The sequence below is a fragment of the Medicago sativa genome, chromosome 4 (genome assembly GCF_051527215.1).
Source record: "Medicago sativa cultivar Bolivia chromosome 4, Bolivia_mono, whole genome shotgun sequence".
In the NCBI taxonomy this organism is placed as follows: Eukaryota; Viridiplantae; Streptophyta; class Magnoliopsida; order Fabales; family Fabaceae; genus Medicago; species Medicago sativa.
In genome coordinates, this window is record NC_140752.1 from 64086162 (window position 1) to 64108088 (window position 21927).

Sequence of the window (21927 nt, forward strand, 5' to 3'; positions counted from 1 at the left end):
AGTTACTTATATGAGAGTAATGAAGGGATCATTCAAGTAGGAATTAAGATGAATTATTGGGATATTACACAAGTTATGGTTAAGAGAAAACATTACCGCTGCTTGGGAATCTGATAGCATGCTCAAGTGTGGCATTTTTGTATTAAGATTGTAGAATTGGCAGGTTTAATTTGGTGGCCAATGTTGAACTAGTGATTGAAAAGTAGGCTATCTTGGCTTAGTGTCATCAAGGGAATACATTTGTTTTGGGCATAAAATATTCATATTGTGAGAATCTGTTTTGTTGTGTGTATATATTACTTCATGGTTTGAGTGTTTTTTTTTTATTGTGAAATATTATTTAATTATATTATTGACAGCAAAATTTGAGAAATTTATGATGATACATATATGATATACATGAATGAAACGATTGCAATAGAGGTGGTATGTTGTCGCTTAAAATTAATTTAAGCAGACCTGAATATATTTTGTGGCACTCGTTAAACTCATGAGATATAAATATATTGAGATTCACCTTAAAATATTGGTGACATATTATGGATTATCCATTGTATTAAAATAATACAATGATGTTTGATTTACCTATGTGTGATTTATTTTCCTCAATGTGGAGGCGTTGTCACTTGAAAATCATTCAAGTAGACTTAAATAGAAATTCACCTATCTTTCTCAATGTGGGGGTGTTGTCATTTGGAAATTGTTCAAGTAGATCTGTATAATAAATCCAATCATATAGTTATATTTTCCAATGTGGGGGTTTGTCGCTTGGAATTTATCTAAGTAGACCTGATGAAGTATATCAAGGAAGTCAGTTTGACACTTATGAAATATTTAGAGTTGATGAACCATTGCATCAAAATAATGCAATGATGTTAATTGGAATTGAAATTCATTGAGAATAAATCTATAAGTAAATTTATCTTATTGATGAACATGTTGTCGTTTAGTAGCCAACGACTTGTATTAGTTTATTGTGTAATCCGAGTTTATTTTTATAAACTTGATGAAATATGAGGTTAATTGACTTAGAGACGTCTTAGTCAATATTTGTGAATTTAGCGGATCCGTATATAAAACCCCTTGGGAAGAAATTTAGGGAAATGAGACTTTGCCACTCGAATACGACAAGTAATGGGAACCCAACCTTTGTGATTGGAGATCCCATGAAGAAGGTTCAATGGGTAAAAACAAGTTACTTGTTAGTTCTGTTAGCACTAAAATAACGTTGTCTCTTTCCTATAGTGTATGATAATGGATGAGATGTGCTAAATAATATAAAATTGATGGGTAAGCTTTAAAAGCTTTTAATGATTATCATAAGCCCTTATGGGTGGTGTATGGTTGCAGCATACACTAGATGGAATCACCTATATGAGTGTCAAGTGGGGCCGCTTGCATGAGACCGTGGCGGGTCTCTAGAGCACTCATGAATACCAGGCACGCGCACGGCCTATTAGCGCACAACCGCGTAACAACAAGAATTGTGGGGGTGTAATGTGATTGTGAGACCTCTTGCATACAACAAGTGTCTTGGGTTCCATAGCTTGCTAAACCAATTCACTGTGTGTTAAGTCTCATTAGTCTAGGACGGGTTCAATAGCTTGCTACACCGTTCCGATGCATTACATCTATGATGTTTACCCAGGAAAACTCTTTTTAACCTTTTAGTTTAACTTTAAAATAAATTGTGGGGGATTGTTGGAATTTTGTTTAATTAATTTATTTTAAAGTTAATTATTATTTTTACTATATATATATTAATTATTCTTTTGAATAAGTCATAGACGGTTTTCATTCCTATTTTAATGGTTCTATCCGTTCCATGCTTACTAAATAGCTTTTACTCTCTATTACTTTCATTATTTTCGGTTACTAGTGACCACCTTCATAGGAACTAGTTTTTCACATGTTTAGACATAATATATACGTGGGTGGGCATCTGTGTGAAGTAGAGAGAATATATATTTAGTTGCTTTGATCTCTACTTTAATTGACTATCTCTAACTGACAATTTTCCTATAATGAGGTCACGTTCTTTTTACTTTCAATACCAATAACACCAATTTTCTTTTATATGAAAACTCATGCACAACTTACAAAAATCCTCTTTTCTATGAGTCTAATACCATTGAGTTTATGGGTTACATTTCCTGTGTTTATCAAATTCAAGCTGTTCTGTCACCTCTGACATTCATGTCAGAGAAGAACATGTTGTATCCTGGGAGGATATGCGCTTATGAGGCGGATAAATCCTTAAGGACAGTGACCATGTCACGCCTCATGTTATATAATGGATTACTGTTTGGCAGGTTATCTCCTTCCATGGTTTTGTGTTTGTTTACTTCGATTATGTCGACTGCAAATCACCGCAATTTCAAGAAAGATAAGTTTTCTTAAATCTCTCTTGTTTATTATCTTTAATATTTAATTGATGTTTTTTTATTTATATGATGATTATTATTTATGGAGAAATTTCATTCCTAATTTTACAACAATACTATCATGTTATATTCTGAAATTCAGTATTATGACTTCACTAAATTAGTTACTGAAGATTATATCAGTTGTAAATGCAATCTGTTGTTAATTTAGTTGTGAATTCTATTTTACAGTTAGTTAGAGTATTTGGCTATATATAATACTCTCTATGTACAAATTTGAAATCTTCACTTTCACTTTCTATTCAGTTGAAATGAGAAATCTGAGAGCATTTTACTCCTTTCCAACACTTTGAGACTAGTTACATCACACCCACCAGGACAACCAGGGGCGGATCTGGGATGAAATAATTAGTGTGGTGAATTATTTTAGCAAAATTAACTACGCTAAAAATAAAAAATATTGTTCATATTTTAGTGAAATTTAACTTTTTTTTTAATTATAACTTAAATAATATTATAAAAAGATAAAATATTTTAAATGAATGGTCAATTTGAAGTAAAAAAATCTCACTCAAAAGGGTATCCCTTTATATATAAAACACTCCCACATAAAAATTAGTGGGTGTGTTCTAGCAAATCCCTATATATATATATATATATATATATATATATATATATATATATATATATATATATATATTGATTACGTAAGTTACAAATAAAACACTATAGTCTAGTGGTTGATGAGTTATTCTTAAAGTTTATGCCGTGTCGATTCCGTCGTGTGTTTTTATTTTTATACATTTATGTTATATTAATTAATTCTTTAAAAGAAATATGACAAAAACAATAGGCAATACATGAATCCAAGACAAAAAAAAATATGACAAAAACAATAGGCAAGACTTGAACCCAAGAGACTTGAACCCAAGACAAGACAAATGAGACGACAAAAAAAAAAATGACAAAAACAATAGGCAAGACTTGAACCCAAGACAAGACAAATGAGACGAACCCAAGACAAGACAAATGAGACAAATGAGTTAGAAACACATAACTTTACCACTACACACACCAATGCATCATAAGTAATCATATTTCCAAATTGAACATATATGATATCAAATTTGGGCTGAAATATATAAAAAAAAAAATAAAAAAAAATTGGTGAGCTAGTGTGGCAATAGCCACAGCAAGCCTTGAAGGGATCCGCCCAACACATAATTCAATCAATTTCTCAACTCTAAAAGAAAAACTCAATCAAATTTTGATATGTTGAATGCTCCTATACTAGACACTTCTTTCTATATAGTTCGTTGATCTTGCTTTTGTACCAGATGATGTTCTATTTCTTTGTTTATGCTTCCAATTTATTTCCACACCGTGATTGGATGAATTCTTGATCAAAGTAGCTTGTATTTTCATTGCATATGCGATTCATTTGTTTTATTAAATGATGACTCATTGTAATTTGAGTAATGATATTTTGACATCCATTTGATGACAACTTTATTGACAACCTTGTTTTTCTCACTTCTTATTGGTCAAAAACAATGGAGAGAGAAAAAGTAAGAGAGAGGATAACAACATCATGTGAGTATGAGAGAGAAAGTTGTCCAAAAGTTGTCAAAAAGTGGTTGTCAAAATATCATTTCTCTTGTAATTTATACCCCAGTACGACTCAAGCATGAACATCGTTGATTTGATCAAACATATTTTTTTTTTCCTTACCATACCTACTCACTATAAGTTAGACCAAGTGCAATGGTGATGAATTAATGGTGGTGTTGAAAGCATGATTCAACACTTGGTCAAGGTGCAATGGAGTGTTGAAGTTGGGGGAAAAATGATGTGGAGGAAAGAGGAGTTGAATGAGTTCAACACTAGTTGAAGCCTGTACCGAGGGACACGTGGCGCGCTATTGTTGGCCAAAACTGGCGCGTGTGGCACACTCGCCGACAGGAGCGCGTCAGGTTGCATGACGCTGAGAGAGAAAATGCTTTGTGGATAAGTGGGTGACACGTGGCTGATTCTGATTGGCTGTCTAAATTTTTCTCATCTTAATAATTTGAACTCAATTATTTCATTGCAAATTAATTTTTTTTTAAATTTTTTTTTACCAAAATTCATGATTTTTTTTGTCTATAAATAGAGACTTGGTTCATTTGATTTGGACACAGAAAAAAAAAACAAGTTTTTAACTATCTTAATCTTATTATTATCTTTTCTATTAACTTTTTTAAAAGTTTTAAACTTCTTTTTAGTGAAATGGATCCCAATAATAATCATTTCAACGCCCAGAATTCTTCTAATTATCCAATAATAATCATTTAAACCATGTTTTTCACTATCTTAATCTTAGTTTATTGTATTGCATTCTAAGTTATGAAAATAAAAATAAATTATTTAAATAAATTTTGTTTGTCCAAAAATACTAAAAAAATAAATTGTTAAGTGTTTATTATTTTAATTTAATTATAATCGATAATTGTAATTTTATGTAATCAAAAAAACAAAAATATAAAATTAAATAAGAATATGAAATAAAAAGTGGTGGGGTAGAGTGTTGAATGAAAAAGAGTAGTGTTATTTGAACATCCATTTGTTTGACAACCAAATGGACAACCGCATTTTTACAAAGAAAAGTATGTATTGGCACAGAAACCAAAGTAATATACACCCTCCGGTCACTAATATAAGCAAAAATCCACTTTTTAGGTTCATTCAATTATTGATGTATGTAGTCTTTATTATAGACTACATACATCATTAATTGAATGAACTTAGAAAGTGGATTTTTGCTTATATTAGTGACCGGAGGGTGTAGAGAGAAAGTAAAAATATAATATGAGTATGAGAGAGAAAGTTGTCACAAAAGTTGTTATAAAATGGATGTTCAAATATCATTTCTCAATGAAAAAACCATTGGAGAGGGTAAAAGTTGAAGGGTAGTGATATTTGAACAACTATATGAGACAACTTTTGGTGACAACTTCTTTTATCTCTCTTTTCATTGGTTAAAAACAATGGAGAGAGAAAAAGGAAGAGAGAAAATAAGAAGATAATGAGAGTATGAGAGAGAAAGTTGTGAAAAAGTTGTCACAAAATGGTTGTACAAATATCATTTCTCAAAGTTGAATGAGTGTTGAATAAGAGAGAAAATGATGTGGAGTGTTGGGAAGAGAAAAAGTGGGTGTTGAGAGTGTGAACCATTGTAAATGGTCTTATAAGTCACTAAGTCAGTCTGTCTCTAAGTCAGTCTATCATCACTAATTATAGTATTTTTTTTTTAGAGGAGTAGTCATAGTTAATTGTTGGTTAGTTAATAATATCCTGAATAAATATCTAAATCGGCATGTCAGAATTCTCTCGCGACTTATTCGGACCATGACAAATAATACACAAATTAATCTATGACATTTTTATACGAAGACAAGTTAGTCAGTTATAATGAATCAAAATAAATAGAGGGACAAATTTATTCGATATATTAAAATTCAAGAGACTCATTTGAGTATTAATCTTTGTCAATAAATGAATTATACACCGAGCAAATTCTAAGAGACCACGTTGGCTTTTTATTTGAATATATTTTGTGCTTCTTTTACAATTGCTTATGTTACTATAATAGATACTTCCTCCGTTCCTATATGTAAACCCCCTCTGTTTTTTTCTTCACATTTCTTAAGAAAAGTTGTTTGAGTAATTGATCGTACCTGATCAGAAGGTGATTGTCGGTGCTTTGAATGCGGTGGTTGTGACGGTGGTAGAATACGACAGAATGCTTCTTGGAGCGGATAGGGGGTGTGGACCTGCAGGCACTCCGACACTCAAGTTAGTAGAGATAGAGAGTGAGGGTTTTAGAGGAAGAAAGAGTTCTACCTTGGGGACTGCATTGAGTCCCCTATTTATAGAGGTGGAGGGCTGCAGATCCGTTGAGGAGGCACACCTGGCTCTGGCGGTTACGAAATCGTGGGAAGTGTAACCGCCAGAGAGTTTATTGCGGGAACGTGCAGAATGTGCAAAGAGATGTTGGGGTTCGTTTGAACCGGTCTCGTTTGCTTCGTGCACCCCCTCGTGGAGAGAGGGTATGTTGCGAGCAATAATGCCAAACGTGGAGTTTGGGCTTTGAAAGATACTGGACCTAAGTTAATGGGCCAAAGATCCTTTTGGCCGGTCCAGAACAGTAATTAATGTGTCTATTTTATATGTTAATATTACCAAATTGTTCTTTGTTTGTATGTGTATGAAATTTGACTTTTCATATTTAAAGACAAGTTAGTAGTATTAATTAAAGGTATGTTTATGAAAAAAATAATAAACGCATCTAGTAATTTGAAAAGGGGTTTACATTTAGGGACAAATTTTTAATCAAATAGGTGCTTACATATAGGGACGAAGGGAGTAGTCAACAACTCAAATCCTATTTCTCAGCTTTTCTTATTTGCATGAATTTAATCTATATATTGACCAAATACATTAAGTGTTGAATGAATCTAAAAAATGCTTCTTTGTTTATAAATGTGACCAGAGAGTGTATTTCCTAAAGGGGAAATGTCCACCACTTGTGTTTGAACTTTCAAATCAATTCGCATCATACTCATACCAATATCCTGACCGTCTATCACTATATCCTTGCAACGGATAAAACAATTCCACGTCACCGATCCGCAAGGAGCCTAATTAGCCAATAGAAACACGAAAATACCGTCTTATATGTTAGTCAAGCTCATCGATCCGCGTCTTCGTTTACTCAAAGCAAGATCTTGACCGTCTATTGTCATATCCCTATGACTGTATTTAATGGATCAAAAGAATTCCACATCATCGATCCGCGGCAAACCTCATTAGCCAATAGTAACACGAAAACCCTTTCCTATATAAACCACATCGCAAGGCTCTGAATTCATTCATCAATTTCTCAATCCAAAATCACTCCTTCTTCGCGTTCAAATTTTCTTTTTCTCTCGAAATCTCAGTTCGAAATGGACGCAAGCACGAAGACAACAAAGAAGGGAGCCGGTGGAAGGAAAGGAGGAGGACCAAGGAAGAAGTCGGTGACAAGATCAATCAGAGCCGGTCTTCAGTTCCCAGTTGGAAGAATCGGTCGATACTTGAAGAAAGGTCGATACGCTCAGCGTGTTGGAACAGGTGCTCCAGTATACTTAGCAGCAGTTCTTGAATACCTTGCTGCTGAAGTTCTTGAGTTGGCTGGAAATGCAGCACGTGATAACAAGAAGAATAGAATTATTCCAAGGCATGTGTTGTTGGCTGTTAGGAATGATGAAGAGCTTGGTAAATTACTTGCTGGTGTCACAATTGCTCATGGTGGTGTTCTTCCTAATATTAACCCTATCCTTTTGCCTAAGAAGAATGAAAAAGCTGCTCCTGCTAACAAAGAGCCAAAGAAGGCTGGAAAGTCTCCAAAGAAGGCTTAGATCTGATCTGTTTTTCAATCTTTAGATGATTGTGTCCATATCTAAGACTAGGTTTATTTTATGTGATAGAAATCGGTTTTAATGCTTTGATATAATGTAACTCCATCTTATTGCAATTCTCTTTTTGAAGTTTTATCATCAATGAAAATTATTGAATTTCAATTTTATAAACTTGAATCTTACTGCATTTCAAGATCTTAATATTATGATAGTAATTTTGTATAGAACTTTACCTCAATTATTAACACTACAAATTAATCCCAAGCTTGCTGTAAATAGTTAATTCTGTTGAAAACACATTATAAACGTGGAGTGAAGTGGAGAGAAGATATGCGGGTATTGTGGGGAATAATTGTACTGTGTAACCTTCTGTTGAAAACAAATTTTCACAAATATTACAGAAAACTGGTGATAATTCTCTTTGTTGTAGAATCTCAAGAGGAAACTATGTTAGAGAAAATTTGTTATTGGATAAGGTTTTAGCAAAATCAAATGGTTATAGTTTGTGGAAAAATATGGTGAAATTTTGTTCTAATCTTAAGCAGCTTGGTACATTGGTTTATTTGAAATGGTGAATTAGTTCAAGCTTGGGAGCAATGATGGTTTGGTGTGGGATTAAAAGTGATTGATCTTCTTATTAATATCCCTATTGGTGAGCAAAAATCCCTATTGGTAAGCAAAATGTTAAAGTTGCAAAACTTGTCAACGACTATGAGCGCGGGTGTAGTGATTTGCGAGGGTAGTGATGTTTGTGCGTAGCCTGGTGCTGGTTGTGGAGATTTCTCAGTTGCTCAAGCTTATAAACAGTTATGTGGTGGTTTAATTGAACCTGTTTCCTGCTATTGGGCACGGGTGTGTTAAATTAATTCCCCAAAGGGAACAAGTTTGTGTCGTTGCTCAGACACAATAAACTCTTAACAAATAGCAGATTGCAGATCACGCATCTGTGAACTGCATACTGTCACCACTGTTTAGAAACTATCAAAATGACATTGAATGTTCTTCGAGATTGTCCTTTAGCAACGGTGGCCTAACGCAGTTGATAATGGATGTATATGGTGTTGAGTGCGGAGGAAGCCTTGGATTGGACTGGTTTTTGGTTAGACAACGACATGTCATACTTTGTGAAATTGGAGGAACAAAATGATGCATGATGAGGATATTGTGTCACCTAGTAATCCTTGGCGTGTTAATTGTTATGCAGTTAGGGCTAAAACTGCTTCTGAGCAGAACTCTACAGTGACTGTTTTGGAAAATATCAAGTGGCAGGCCCCTGAAAGTGGTTGGATCCGTTTTAACACGGATGGCACATATAAAGGAGGGACTAGGGAGTGTTGCTGGATGCGGAGGAGTATCGCGTGCGTAGAATGGCAAATGGATCTGTGTCTTTTGGAAGAGATTGGGGGTGTGTAGCGTGCATGTGGCGGAACTTTTGGGAGTTTTTGAAGGTTTGAATTTGGCTCGACCACATGGTTTCCATAAAATTGAGCTTCATGTTGTCTCCCAAGTTGTGGTTACTATGCTTTCAAAATACATGTAGCCACGGTCAAAATAACTTGTGATTAAAATTAAAACTATATGCAACTGGTACAAGTTTAAGATCACAAGAACTTTGAACGTGAAAATTGTGAATACGAACGAACCTCATGAGTTGTAGAAGCATGATCAGATGCAAGCTCAACAGTTTCAATAGCCACAATGAGAAATCCAAGCTAGCAAGAAAGAGAAAAAGTGAACTTCTAAGTGAAGTTGTTGAGAACTTAAGGTGTAAAAATTAACAAATAATGAAAGTTTCAAGCGAGGGGAATAATACGGTTGGCAACGACTCTAGAAGCAAATAAGGAAAGAACAACTTGTGTTGCAGTGAAGAAGCCGGCAGTTTTTAGCAGTTTAAGATCTTAATATTATGATAGGAATTTAGTAGAAGAGATTTATACTTTAAAGTTCATTTGCCAATGTGTACTAGTTTACATTTTTGAAAAAGCTGGAGACCTGTTTCTCCTAAGCTGAGTTTGATAAACCAGAAAATTGACTATGTATAGAACTTTACCACAATTATAAGACTGTAGTTTAATTCCAAGTTTTCTATAAATAGTTTAATAATACTGCTGCAGAATAATCTGCTATATCCTTTGTTATAACTTTTAATGCTACTAAAATAGTCCTGCAATTTTTGTTATAATTCAGCAGAAAATTTGTGTCCAAGTACTCTAGTGTTATGGAATACTCTCCAGTTCAGTGACCAAATCATTGCAGAGAATTATGGATGTTACTTTACTTGTAACATTCTGTTGAAAGATATGGTGAAATTATAACTAATGTTAGGAGCTTGGCACATTGGATTATTTGAAATGGTGAATTGGTTCAAGCTTAGAAGTATTGTTGGTTGGATTAGGGATTAAAAGTGATCTGATCAACCTTGATATTAATATCCCTATTGGCATGCAATATGTTAAGTTGAAGAGCTTGTCAATGAGCACGAGGAGTGGAGAATGAATAATTTGCAAGGGTAGCTCCCTGTTGAAATTCTGGACGGATTTAGAGTCATCCACTCATCCCATCGCCAAATATTGATTATGGTAGCGATGTTTGTGCGGAGGGTCTAGTGCGCGTGTTGGTGATTTCTCAGTTTCTCAAGCTTATAAAGAGTTATGTGGTGATTTAGTTGAACCAATTTTCAGCTATTGGATATGGGTGTTTAAAAATAATTCCCGAGAGAGAGTACGTTTGTGTGGTTGCTCAAACAAGATAGATGGTTAACTAATAGCAGATTGCAGGTCATGCATCTCAGAACTGCATACTGTCATCACTGAATAGATACTATCGAAATGACATTGCATGCTCTTCGCGATTGTTCCATAGCAATGGTTGTTTGCTTCAGACGGTTTCAGCGCAGATTTGCAGCAATGGTTGGAGATGAGTATGGATATGGGGTTGAGTGAGGGGGAGGCCTGAAATTGGACTGACTTTTGGGCGACGTCATGTCATACTTTGTGGAATTGGAGGAACAGAATGATGCATGATGAGGGTTTTGTGTCACCTAGTAATCCTTGGCTGGAAAATAACAGGCTTGTTAATTATCATCAATAATTAGCAATAAATTTACTTCCCATTGTTTGTCGTCTTTCAAAAGAAAAATGCCAGAGGTACACATTCATTTTAACTTGTACTATGTTACCAAAAAAATTAACTACTACTAGAACTGTACTAACTTGTAAGCCATTTAACTGATATATTTCCATACATCTGTTATCTATGTACTTTTATACAACTTAACTCCATGTTTTACTCGCGACATCTTCTCCACATAGTTATTCTTCCATTCCACACTCTGCTCTACCATTCAAAATTAATTTATTATTAGGTTTACTTAAATTCATCTATGATTTCCTATTTTAATTGAAATGAAATTTTAACATCCCTATCTTTTAAATCAGGATATTATTAATATAAGGCTTGGTGAAGAAGGAGATGATTACTAGATTAGTTGTGGAAATTGTGGCGTCGATATTGCATTTTAACAAACCAACACCAGGAGGTTGCCAAACTGCTACATGTGTCGTGTCTGCTGCTGAGTTGTGGTCTGATATGATGTACTCTCCTAGCACATTGCCAAGCGCTAAGGCCTAAGAGTAAAAAGGCGAGAATGCCCGTAAGAGTAAAAAATGACCTAAATCTTAGTTATGAGAAGTTGACTGGAAAAGAAAGGCAAATATACCATGGAAAATGAAAAAATCTTAAGAAAATTTGGTAATTCACTCCTAACTTTACTGCATAGTATACATTTTTTTTGTAAAATTTGTTACTTATATTTCAACTATGCAGCAACAAATGATTGTACACATATCCAGCATAAGTCATACTTCTACTCAATTGTTGACTGTAAGCAAGTTTTTCATTCATATCATATGTATGTGCATTATCATTTCTAAACTATCTTTTATAAAATATTATTTAACCTTCATAGCCATATGCAACAACCACTAAGCTACAATTTGATTTCTCTATATTCAAATTATAAATGACTAATGTGATATAATTTTGGTTATAAGAAAAGGATATAATGAAATAACTTCAAGGAATGGGAAGCTGTCTATAATACTGAACAAAAGACATAGCATTTATACATGTATGATAATTTTACTCTTTTAAATAAATAAATAACTTTTATCCTTCAAAAAATAAATTTTATTCAATAAAGTGGATTTTTTTTTTGGTCAAGAAGTGAATTTTAACTATACTATATACTGAAAAATATAAAAGTAAAGCCCCTAAAAAAAATGTACAATAAAGATTTGGGTTAAATATGTTTTTGGTCCCTACATTTTACCCTCTTTTAAAGAATAGTCCTTACATTTCAATAAATGTTTTTAAAATCCCTACATTTTAACTCCGTTAGTAAAAATAGTCCTTGCTGTTAAATTGTTAACGAGAAGCTGACGTGGCAGTGGGAGTGGGCCCCAATTTTTTATGATATAGCCAAAAATCAGATTTATTGAAATGATTAGTGTTAATTTGTAGTTAAATTAATTGATTAACAACAAAATACAATTAAAATAAGAATTTTTCAGCAGCTTCTGAAGAAAAACAACACAACAACAATTTCATTTTAGAATCAAGAACAAGAATACAAGAACAACAACAATAACACAACAAAGCAACAAGAACAACACAACAACAAATTCTTCATCTTCTTCATATATTTCTCTCATGTTCATCTTGATAATCAACACAAGAACAACAGCACAGCAGCAACAACACAACAACGATAACAACACATCAACAACAAACATTCATAAAGCAACATCATCTTCATAGGTTGTTCATAAACCAAATCTGGGTTAACCAGATTCAACATCATCTTCATATCATAAAAAAAAATTAGAAATAAAAAATTGGGTTAACCCATATTAATTATCATCATCATCGTTTTGTCTCCCTCACTTTCTTTCTCTCTTCTAGTACACTCGTTCCCTTCCTTCCTCCATGATTTCCCCCAAATATTCAGTACCAAATTGACAAAGCATGATATTCAAAATTTGATCTAGTAACAACAACCGTGATGCTCTTTATATGATTATGAAACAAAGATAAACATTGATAAATGTTTGATTGTGGTGGTGTAGGGTTAATGAATTTGTCTTTGTTATTGTTGTTAGAAAGAACAAAGAGAGAAGAGAGGGAGGAAGTGAATAGAAGGATTAGAGAGAAGAGAGAAGAAAATGGTGAAAGTAGAGGAGGGAGGAAGAGAAGGGAAGGGTTTAGAAGAGAGAAGAGTAAGAGTTTTTCGGAAAGAAGAGAGATCGCAAAAGAAGGAAGGAGGGGAAATTTGGATCCATGGGTCGGGTCTTATTTGACCCATTTTGATAGCCCAACCCATTAAAAAGTTATAAAAAAAAAATTTATTGCCACGTCACCATTCCGTTTGGGGATTAGGTAGAAATTGACGGCAGGGACTATTTGTACTAACAGAGTAAAAATGTGGGGATTTTAAAAACATTTATTGAAATGTAAGGACTATTCTTCAAAGGGGGACAAAATGTAGGGACTAAAAACATATTTAACCCTAAAGATTTTTGCGAAATTAAAATAACTGTTTTCTCAATAGTGGAATTTTGTTTGGCTTGTTTAAACATAAAAAACTCTTTCAAAACTAAACCGCGAAAACAAGAAAATAAAAGTGGGAGTAGATAGATCCCACACGCACTGGAAATTAGGGAAAAAAAAAGAATAGAAAACCGTTTCAACCAGCTCATCGATCCGTGTCATCGTTGTGTCAAAACACAATCCTGACCGTCCATCGCTATCTCCTTGTAACGGATAAAACAATTCCACGTCATCGATCCGCGGCAAACATCACTAGCCAATAGAAATGCGATAACTATCTTATATATTAGTCAAACCGCATCGTTCTTTCTTCATCAACATCTACCTTTCTTCTGCAATCGTTTAATTTTCCATTCCCAATTCAAAACCCTAAATTTCTTTCAAGTTCCCAATTCTCAAATGGCACCAAAGGGAGAGAAGAAGCCAGCGGAGAAGAAACCCGCAGAGGAGAAGAAGTCCACCGTTGCCGAGAAAGCACCGGCGGAGAAGAAGCCAAAGGCAGGGAAGAAGCTTCCCAAGGAAGGTGGTTCTGCTGCCGGAGACAAGAAGAAGAAGAGAAACAAGAAGAGTGTAGAAACATACAAGATCTACATCTTCAAGGTTCTGAAACAAGTTCACCCAGACATTGGTATCTCAAGCAAAGCCATGGGAATCATGAACAGTTTCATCAATGATATCTTCGAGAAACTCGCTCAAGAATCTTCAAGACTTGCTCGTTACAACAAGAAGCCAACAATCACTTCCAGGGAAATTCAGACTGCTGTCAGGCTTGTTCTTCCTGGTGAATTGGCCAAGCATGCTGTTTCTGAGGGTACCAAAGCTGTGACCAAGTTTACAAGTTCTTAGATTTGCAACACTTTTGGTTGGGATCAAATTTTAGGAAGCATTGGTAATTTTAATTAGCAGTTTTTTTTAGTTCTTGAAGATGTAATGAAGTAATGGAATCTGGTTAGTTCTTTTGTGTATGATAATTATGGAATTTAATGAAATTGGACTTAAAAAATGTTTCTATTGTTTCAATTTTGTTAATTTTGCACTTGTTTAATTTTTGAGTAAGCTTGACTCTCCATATTATACTAAACTGGAGTGTTCTTAAACTTGAGATTATTTGGTTGGGTTCTTGTTTGCTAGGTTCAGTTATTTTATCATACTTTGGTATCGTTAGATATTTTAATTGCTGGGTTATTATTTGAAAATGTAAGGAAGTATTATGGGACCTTATTGATTCTTATTGTGTAACGATATTGACCTTGAAAAAGTTTTTAATTTTTAGTTGAGTTGTGCATTGTTTGCTGTGTTATGTTACTGTATCTTGTACATTTAACACACATACACATGAAACTGATCAACATGTATTTATGCACTGAAATGCTGCAAAATTAGCGAGTTTGTAATTGTGTCGCATTTGGTAGATATGGTTTGAAAGGAATCAAATTATGCTCAAGCAAAAATCCCTTAATTCGGTTGAAAGGAATCAAATTATGCTGAAGAGTTTGTTGTTGTCTTTAATCAGAGCTTTGCAAAAACCCCTCAGATACATCGATTAATTAAACAACAATATTATAATAAGCCTTGGAAAATCCGGTTGATTTTGATTACATCTACTACTACTAGACATTGATTATTTTGAATATCTAAGTAAGAAATTTACACACATTTCAAGTTTATAAATTAAAATTCTTTAAAAAAAGTATATAATTAATAGTCAAAAAGAAAATTATAAGTTAAGACCAAAATTTTAATGTTTAATGTAAAAACAAAAGTTCAGTCAAAAAAAAAAAAACTCAATTCTCTCTATAAATAGATCACGTTTCTTAGTCATCACCATCACACTCACAAACTCAAACACATTCACAACAATGTTGTTCTTCTTACAAGACTCATCACTCTTCAACTACTCTCTCCTCACACTTTTCCTCATAGCACCACCAACTTTCATCTCTCTCACATTCCTCCAAGCCCCATATGGCAAACACCATCGACCAGGATGGGGTCCAAATCTCTCTCCACCTCTTGCATGGTTTCTCATGGAAAGTCCTACTCTTTGGTTCACCCTTTATCTTTTCCCACATGGTAACAACTCCTCAAATCCAAAATCAATAATCCTCATAACTCCCTTTCTTGTTCATTACTTCAACCGCACAGTAATATACCCTCTTCGTTTATTCTTCACAAAAACAACAAAAAACCCATCTGGGTTTCCTTTTAGTATAGCTGTTATAGCTTTTTTGTTCAATTTGTTGAATTCTTTTGTTCAAGCTAGATGGGTCTCTCACTACAAAGATTTTGATGATGGATGGTGTTTTTGGGTTGTGTTTTTTTGTGGGGTTGTTGTGTTTTTTGTTGGGATGATGATTAATGTTTGGTCTGATAAGGAATTGTTGAGGCTTAAAAGTGAAGGGAAAGGATATTTAATTCCTAAAGGAGGGTTGTTTGAGTTTGTGAGTTGTCCTAATTATTTTGGGGAGATTGTAGAGTGGTTTGGTTGGGCTTTGATGACATGGTCTTGGGCTGGATTGGGCTTTTTTGTTTATACTTTTGCTAATTTGGGGCCTAGGGCACGTGCTAATCATCAGTGGTATTTGGAGAAATTTGGAGAGGATTATCCCAAGAAAAGGAAAGCTGTTATTCCTTACTTGTATTGATTTTTGTTATGAATTGTTGTAATTAGGGTTTATTGTATTGTATATTGTTTTGTTTATGTGCTGAATGGTAAAAATTAATGAGAATGTGTTGCTGAATCATTCATGGAAACCTGGTTATATTGGATTGATGTGGTTCTAATTCTAAGGAATTGTGTTTAACTGTGAAGAAATCAAAGTTATTCTTAAAAGGCTTTTGATAATAATCTTTTAAGAGGGTTTTGTGAAGCATCAAAGTTAGAAAATGTAGCACTACTATTACTCCTACTACTACTAGACATTATAATATTGTAGTTTAATTAATCGATGTACTGTACTTATGAAGTGGGCAATCATAAATTTATCATACATCATAAACATAAATTTACATGTCATGAACAATACATGGCCTGTGAATGAGGAAGCATATAAGAGCCACACACCAGCAGCTCAACTGTACTGTACCATATTGGTGGTAAAGAAAAAAAGGAAATGCAGCAACAGGAAAAAAAAAAAAAAAAAATAGACTGCTACTCACGGAGCTCCAGATCTCCACCAAGACCAACCATCGTGTCTTTGCAACCTCAGCTGAACTTCCTCAGGGACAGTCTTGCGTCTACGTTGGTCCCCTCGAAACCGCTAATAAAGAGACCCTCGAAGCTCTCTATTGCCAAGTAACTAGCTATTTCCTAATTAACCATTTATTTAACTGATCTAAATTGATTTTAACAGTGATGGTTGTTATTTGCTACAGGCACGAGATGCTTATATTAAAGGCGAGCCTTTGATAATTGATGATATGTTTGATAGAGTTGGGGTATCCATCTATCTTTATGCTTGAATTGACTTATTTGAGTTTATCTACTGACATAAATATTTGTGAGACTTTTGGGAGACTGTATGGAAAAAACTTATGACATGTCTTTCAACTTATTTTCATAAGCTCTCTAAAGTAGTTTATGAAAGCAATAGCTTCTACATGATGAGCGCTTTTCCTACAAGCTGCGAAATAAGCTGTTTATGTAAGTAGGACCTTAATTAATTCATTAATCAGCATATATAATGTAGTTCTTAACTTTTTTTTGTTGTTGAGGGAAATGTAGTTCTTAACTTGTACTCCAATGTTAATGTATTTTTTGTTTCTCTCTATGGAAACAGTTAAAGCTAAGAATAAGATGGTTTGGTTCAAAGTCAGTTGTCAAGTATCCTCGATGTAGTATCAGGGGGCAATCAACATATGCTGATGCTGAGGTACTGTAATCATTAGAGTTCTATTTATTGATTCTTTATGCGGCTGAGAAAGTTAGGTTTCTGTGCAATATACTCCCTCCGTCCCTATATGTAAGCACCCTTTTATTAGAGGCAAAAGGTGCTTACATATAGGGACGGAGGGAGTATATACATGATCATTATGATTCTATTCAATGTCTGTATTTGCTATGCTACATATCTAGGAGATACTTGAAAGAGCTTGTTTAGGTTTGTCTTACAACATAGTATTACAATCGTTTTTAGTAGTGTTTGAACTTGAGTTCATTTGTACGAATAACTTATGACATGTTTATTAGCTGTTTTCAACTTATTTCAATACACTCCCTATAGTAGCATTGAATAAGCACTTAATTAAGCTCCTTAAAAGATTGTATTGAGTAATCACCCAATTAACTTGTTCAACCAAAATCATCCTTAGTAATATAACAACATATTTTAAATTATTGGGTACCCTTCCACAATGCTCATTTTTTCCGCCATCTTTTTTTCTCAGTTTCTTTACTTGAGTGATATGCTCTTAAGGCAGGAAGATCTATCTATGGCTCTTGCATTAGTCAGCACATGGACCATGTTCCTTGCATTTGGAAGTTTAGCGTGTATTGGGCCAATATCTTACATCGTTGGCATGGCTTATCAAAATGCCTTCAGTCCAGGCTTACCATATAGTAGCCAGCCATCTGCATTTGGGATTCGTCATCGGGGGTACCCAGTTGTGTCAGCTTCAGGTAAAAATCTCTCTGCTGTTATCACTCTTCACCATTTGACGCTTTAATTTTCAAATTTATTTCTACTGAAAACAACATTTCAATTGCCTTCAATTGGTTGGAGAGTTTTCTTTTTGTAGCCTCAAAAAAATAAGCAATCATTCCTCACATTGCCACTGCTTATGTATATGTATTTCACAGTTAAGGTGCTTCAAGGACTGTGGAGAAATGACTTAATGTCACTTAAAGGTGCATGTCCAAATTGTGGAGAAGAGGTTAGTTCACTTTGTAAGTGAACATTCATATAATTAATGTTTATATCTGTCGAGCTTGAGGGGCACACATGTAAAGTTTAACTACGCTTAACTCAAACATACTGGATTGGGTTGATTTTCTTTCAGGTATTTGCATTTGTGAGAATGGACAGGAATACTGACTCACCTCACAGAACAAATTGTCATGTGTGCGAATGCTTATTAGAATTTCGGACCAACGTTGAGGTAATTATGTGAAGTTTTTTTTTTTGTTTTTTTACAATTTTGCAAAAATATGGTTCATAAAACTAGACTGCTGTTTGGCAATACATGTAATGTTATGCCCTCCAAAAGATGATCCTGCAATTTGCCTAACACGTAGTGTTATCAATTTTCAGCATCAGTTTCAAGATTTGGTAGACAGTGGGTTTATGGGCATATTTATCTTGTTTCACCGAGAGGAAGATCCCAACACTAAAGGCAACTGTAAATTTCCTTCCCAGCTTTTGTGATTTACTTCAGCGATAGTCAATAGCAAGGATATGAATACCATCAATTTTTTTTCAACAGTTTTGCCTGAAACCAATTTGATATAGTTTAAGGAAGCAGTGGGACATGATGGGGTGGACAATTATTTCTTCGATTCGAATGCGAATTCATTTGGTACTGTGCAAGATTTTGGAGGTGAAATTTGATATGTAAATTTTTTTGACATTATTTTATTTGATAGCAGATCTTAAGTAGAATGTCCATGTTTATTAATTTTACAGGAATGTTGAATTATCATGACAATTGATATCTCATGTAACGCAGAAACACAATAGCCATGTACCCTTGTTGATCTTTTTTTTTTTGGTTACTACCCTTGTTGATCTATGTATTCTTTTTCTTGTACATGGTGCTATTGCCACAGGTGCAGATATCATTGTTGTAAAGATTTAAATTTTTATTTTAAAATTTCTCAAGAAGTGGATGATAAAAAGGCAAATTGAAATGTGTAGAAGTCTTGTTGCAAAAAACAAAGCGAATGATAAGCTTGATATTTTTTTAACATATTGGAAGGTCATTTCTATAGTCTTGTTGCAAAAAATTTGAAGTACCTCCTTTCATTTAATAGAATTTGTAGGACCAGTCGGTCTCTAAAATTGGTGACATAAGTTCATAGCATTCAGTCATTTTCCTGCAACAATGACTTATATAGACATATTATTTATGCAATTGCAGAGTCTAACTTGTAAAAACTCACTTTCCCACAAAATTTTGGAATGAGCTAATTTTAAGTTGCATATGTTGACGGTGTAAATTCACACATAAGGTACAATCAATAAAACCACACAAAATAAATATAGATATTTGTAAAAATATTTTAAGATTTTTTTTTTTTTTGAGCAAAGGTAAACTTACTGCATTTCATTCATAAACAGAGAGTACAAGCTAGTAGGAACATCATGAAAAACGTGGGGGCTAGGATTAGATAGAGTAGCTCTAGCAATGTTGTGAGCCACTCTATTTGCTTGCCTCCTAACAAACGACACTACATAGTCGGGGTTACTTAACAAGAGAGTCCTGCATTCAGAAACTAAATCACCAATTTCATTGAGGGGAGGATTGGTGTTTCCTAATAAATCAACTAGAAGTTTGCTATCTGTTTCAAAAGCAACATTGCAGAGGCCTTTGGAAATTGTCATTTTGAGAGCTTCCAAAAGACCTATAGCTTCAGCTTCCAGGACGGTGGTCGACAAGAGTTTGAAGTCAGACTTACCGAAGAGAAGGTTGCCTGAAGAGTCACGAAAGCATAAGCCGTAGCACATAACCGAGTTACCATTGAGGAGAGCTGCGTCGACATTGCATTTGATTGAGCCGTGAGGAGGCTTTTCCCAGGCAAGGAGTTGATCATCATGGTGCGTCGGGTGTTTGGCTTTTTGAACACAACTCCATTCATGAAGGACGTCCTGGGCGCGAGTGACAGTGAGAATGGGCGTAGTGTCACTATCATCCCAAAGTAGTAAGTTGCGACTCTTCCATAAACTCTAAAGGGTCATAGCTGCTAGTTGTTTTTGCTGATCGTGGAGTTTGCTAAATAAATCAAAAAGCATATGTTGGAAAGAATTTGCACTGTAGAGTAACTCTTGAATGATGTCGCCTATGCCAAGGAGGTTCCAGCAGGCCATTGCTTTATGACAAACAAAGAATATGTGCATGTGGGATTCAGCCAGGAGATCACATGATACACAAGATTCGGAACAAGGAACACCACGCTTGGAAAGATTGTCTCTTGTTGGAAGACAATGATGAGTTGCGCGCCAAAGAAAGGTCCGGACTCTTGGTGGAACACGAAGACGCCAAAGGAGTTGCCATTGTGTTGAGGTTGTTAACGACAAAGATTCACTAAGAAGGTCGATGCAAATGCGGTAAGCCGATTTAACGGAGTGATCCATCAACCGTAGCCTTCCAAATACACGTGTCTTCACTTAGTCTATTATAGAGTGGTGTAGATAAAATTGCAGCAGCATCACCGGGATTAAATAAGGAGTGGACAAGGTCGTGGTTCCAAGAGGATATGTCTGGTAGCATCAAATGGTTGACAGTTAAGTCCTCGTATGTTGGAGGAGGAGGAGTGGACGGTTTAAGGGACGGAAGGTCGCGCAACCAAGGCATGCTCCACACTTTAATTTTAGAACCATCTCCAATTTTCCATCTATAGCCCAAGGTAAGTAAATGTTGAGTACTCCAAAGACTTCTCCATGTGTAGCTTGGATTATGACCGAGAGGGGCATCCACGAAAGTCCTTCGCGGGAAATATTTAGCTTTGAGGATCCGAGTAAGTAGAGAAAACGAGTCTGAAAGGAGTTTCCAACTTTGCTTACCAAGCATGGATAAATTTAAAGCTTCCATGTTTCGAAAGCCGAATCGACCCAAACTTTTGTGGAGAGTTAACTTATCCCAACGCATCCAGTTAATTCCACGACTACCATTCTTTTTCGAACCCCAATAAAAGGAATTCATGATTTTTTCGATCTCATCACAAAGAGAGGTGGGAAGAAGAAAAGCACCCATACAGTAAGAAGGAATCGCTTGGGCAACTGATTTAATCAATACTTCCTTACCGGCTCGTGAAAGAGATCTAGCGCTCCACGCTTGACATTTTTTCCAAACACGATCCTTGAGAAAATAAAAAATTGCCTTCTTACTACGACCAACCATGGAAGGAAGGCCTAAGTATTTTCCGGAGCCGATAGTATTAGAAACACCTAGTATAGTGGAAATGCTTGTGATGACATCGGAATTCGTGTTTGCGCTGAAGGCTATAGCATATTTACCATAATTAATACCTTGCCCTGATGCTGATTCATAATAAGAGAGAATTTCCTTTAGGCTTTGTGTTTCCAAGATCATTGCGTTGCAGAAAAGGAAGCTATCGTCAGCGAATAAAAGATGACTAACTCGTGGAGCAGTACGACAAACACGAGAACCATGAAATTTACCACGAAGCTCATAGTTTTTGATGATGGAAGAGAGTCCCTCGGCACATAAAATGTAAAGATAAGGGGAAAGTGGGCATCCTTGGCGTAGGCCACGTTGAGGAGTAATGGGACCAATGCGGTCACCATTAAAAAGAACATGGTACTCAACAGAGGTAATACACA

General features: G+C 34.9%; 5 protein-coding genes across 9 annotated transcripts; 4 read left to right on the top strand and 1 right to left on the bottom strand.

Moving 5' to 3' along the window:
- The first annotated feature begins 7292 nt into the window (after window positions 1-7292).
- Window positions 7293-7993, top strand: LOC146930667 (putative histone H2A.3). Its single transcript, XM_085702137.1, has one exon. It carries the CDS (start codon window positions 7370-7372, stop codon window positions 7820-7822), a length of 453 nt encoding a protein of 150 aa, XP_085558263.1. The 5' UTR covers window positions 7293-7369; the 3' UTR covers window positions 7823-7993.
- A 5749-nt stretch (window positions 7994-13742) lies between these two features.
- On the top strand, window positions 13743-14449 carry LOC146930668 (putative histone H2B.1). The gene has a single exon (XM_085702139.1). It carries the CDS (start codon window positions 13829-13831, stop codon window positions 14273-14275), a length of 447 nt encoding a protein of 148 aa, XP_085558265.1. The 5' UTR covers window positions 13743-13828; the 3' UTR covers window positions 14276-14449.
- Window positions 14450-15216: 767 nt separating this feature from the next.
- On the top strand, window positions 15217-16173 carry LOC146930669 (steroid 5-alpha-reductase DET2-like). The gene has a single exon (XM_085702133.1). It carries the CDS (start codon window positions 15289-15291, stop codon window positions 16072-16074), a length of 786 nt encoding a protein of 261 aa, XP_085558259.1. The 5' UTR covers window positions 15217-15288; the 3' UTR covers window positions 16075-16173.
- A 147-nt stretch (window positions 16174-16320) lies between these two features.
- LOC146930670 (uncharacterized) lies at window positions 16321-19283 on the top strand. 5 transcript variants are annotated; one of them, XR_015006442.1, is made up of 9 exons: window positions 16321-16724; window positions 16805-16867; window positions 17209-17301; window positions 17816-18047; window positions 18228-18301; window positions 18428-18526; window positions 18679-18766; window positions 18851-18964; window positions 19051-19283. XR_015006442.1 is itself a non-coding variant. In XM_085702134.1 (8 exons), the coding sequence occupies exons 2-8, from the start codon at window positions 16850-16852 to the stop codon at window positions 18874-18876; spliced, it is 630 nt and encodes a 209-aa protein (XP_085558260.1). In that variant the 5' UTR covers window positions 16321-16724; window positions 16805-16849; the 3' UTR covers window positions 18877-19283. The 5 variants fall into 5 exon arrangements, 3 of the variants coding, with proteins under 3 accessions (XP_085558260.1, XP_085558262.1, XP_085558261.1); XR_015006443.1 differs by having other exon boundaries at window positions 18635-18766; window positions 18851-19283; XM_085702134.1 differs by having other exon boundaries at window positions 18851-19283.
- Window positions 19284-19680: 397 nt separating this feature from the next.
- On the bottom strand, window positions 19681-20091 carry LOC146930671 (uncharacterized). Its single transcript, XM_085707588.1, has one exon. It carries the CDS (start codon window positions 20089-20091, stop codon window positions 19681-19683), a length of 411 nt encoding a protein of 136 aa, XP_085563714.1.
- Between the last annotated feature and the right edge of the window lie 1836 nt (window positions 20092-21927).

What these genes read in the sequence shown, in the direction of transcription:
- LOC146930667 (XM_085702137.1), top strand. Translation starts at nt 7,370, where the DNA reads ATGGACGCAAGCACGAAGACAACAAAGAAGGGAGCCGGTGGAAGGAAA.
- LOC146930668 (XM_085702139.1), top strand. Translation starts at nt 13,829, where the DNA reads ATGGCACCAAAGGGAGAGAAGAAGCCAGCGGAGAAGAAACCCGCAGAG.
- LOC146930669 (XM_085702133.1), top strand. Translation starts at nt 15,289, where the DNA reads ATGTTGTTCTTCTTACAAGACTCATCACTCTTCAACTACTCTCTCCTC.
- LOC146930670 (XM_085702134.1), top strand. An exon ending in GTCCAAATTGTGGAGAAGAG is followed by an intron (nt 18,302 to 18,427) that starts GTTAGTTCACTT and finishes ATTTTCTTTCAG; the next exon opens with GTATTTGCATTTGTGAGAAT. An exon ending in TCCCAACACTAAAGGCAACT is followed by an intron (nt 18,767 to 18,850) that starts GTAAATTTCCTT and finishes TTTTTTCAACAG; the next exon opens with TTTTGCCTGAAACCAATTTG.
- LOC146930671 (XM_085707588.1), bottom strand. Translation starts at nt 20,091, where the DNA reads ATGTGCTACGGCTTATGCTTTCGTGACTCTTCAGGCAACCTTCTCTTC.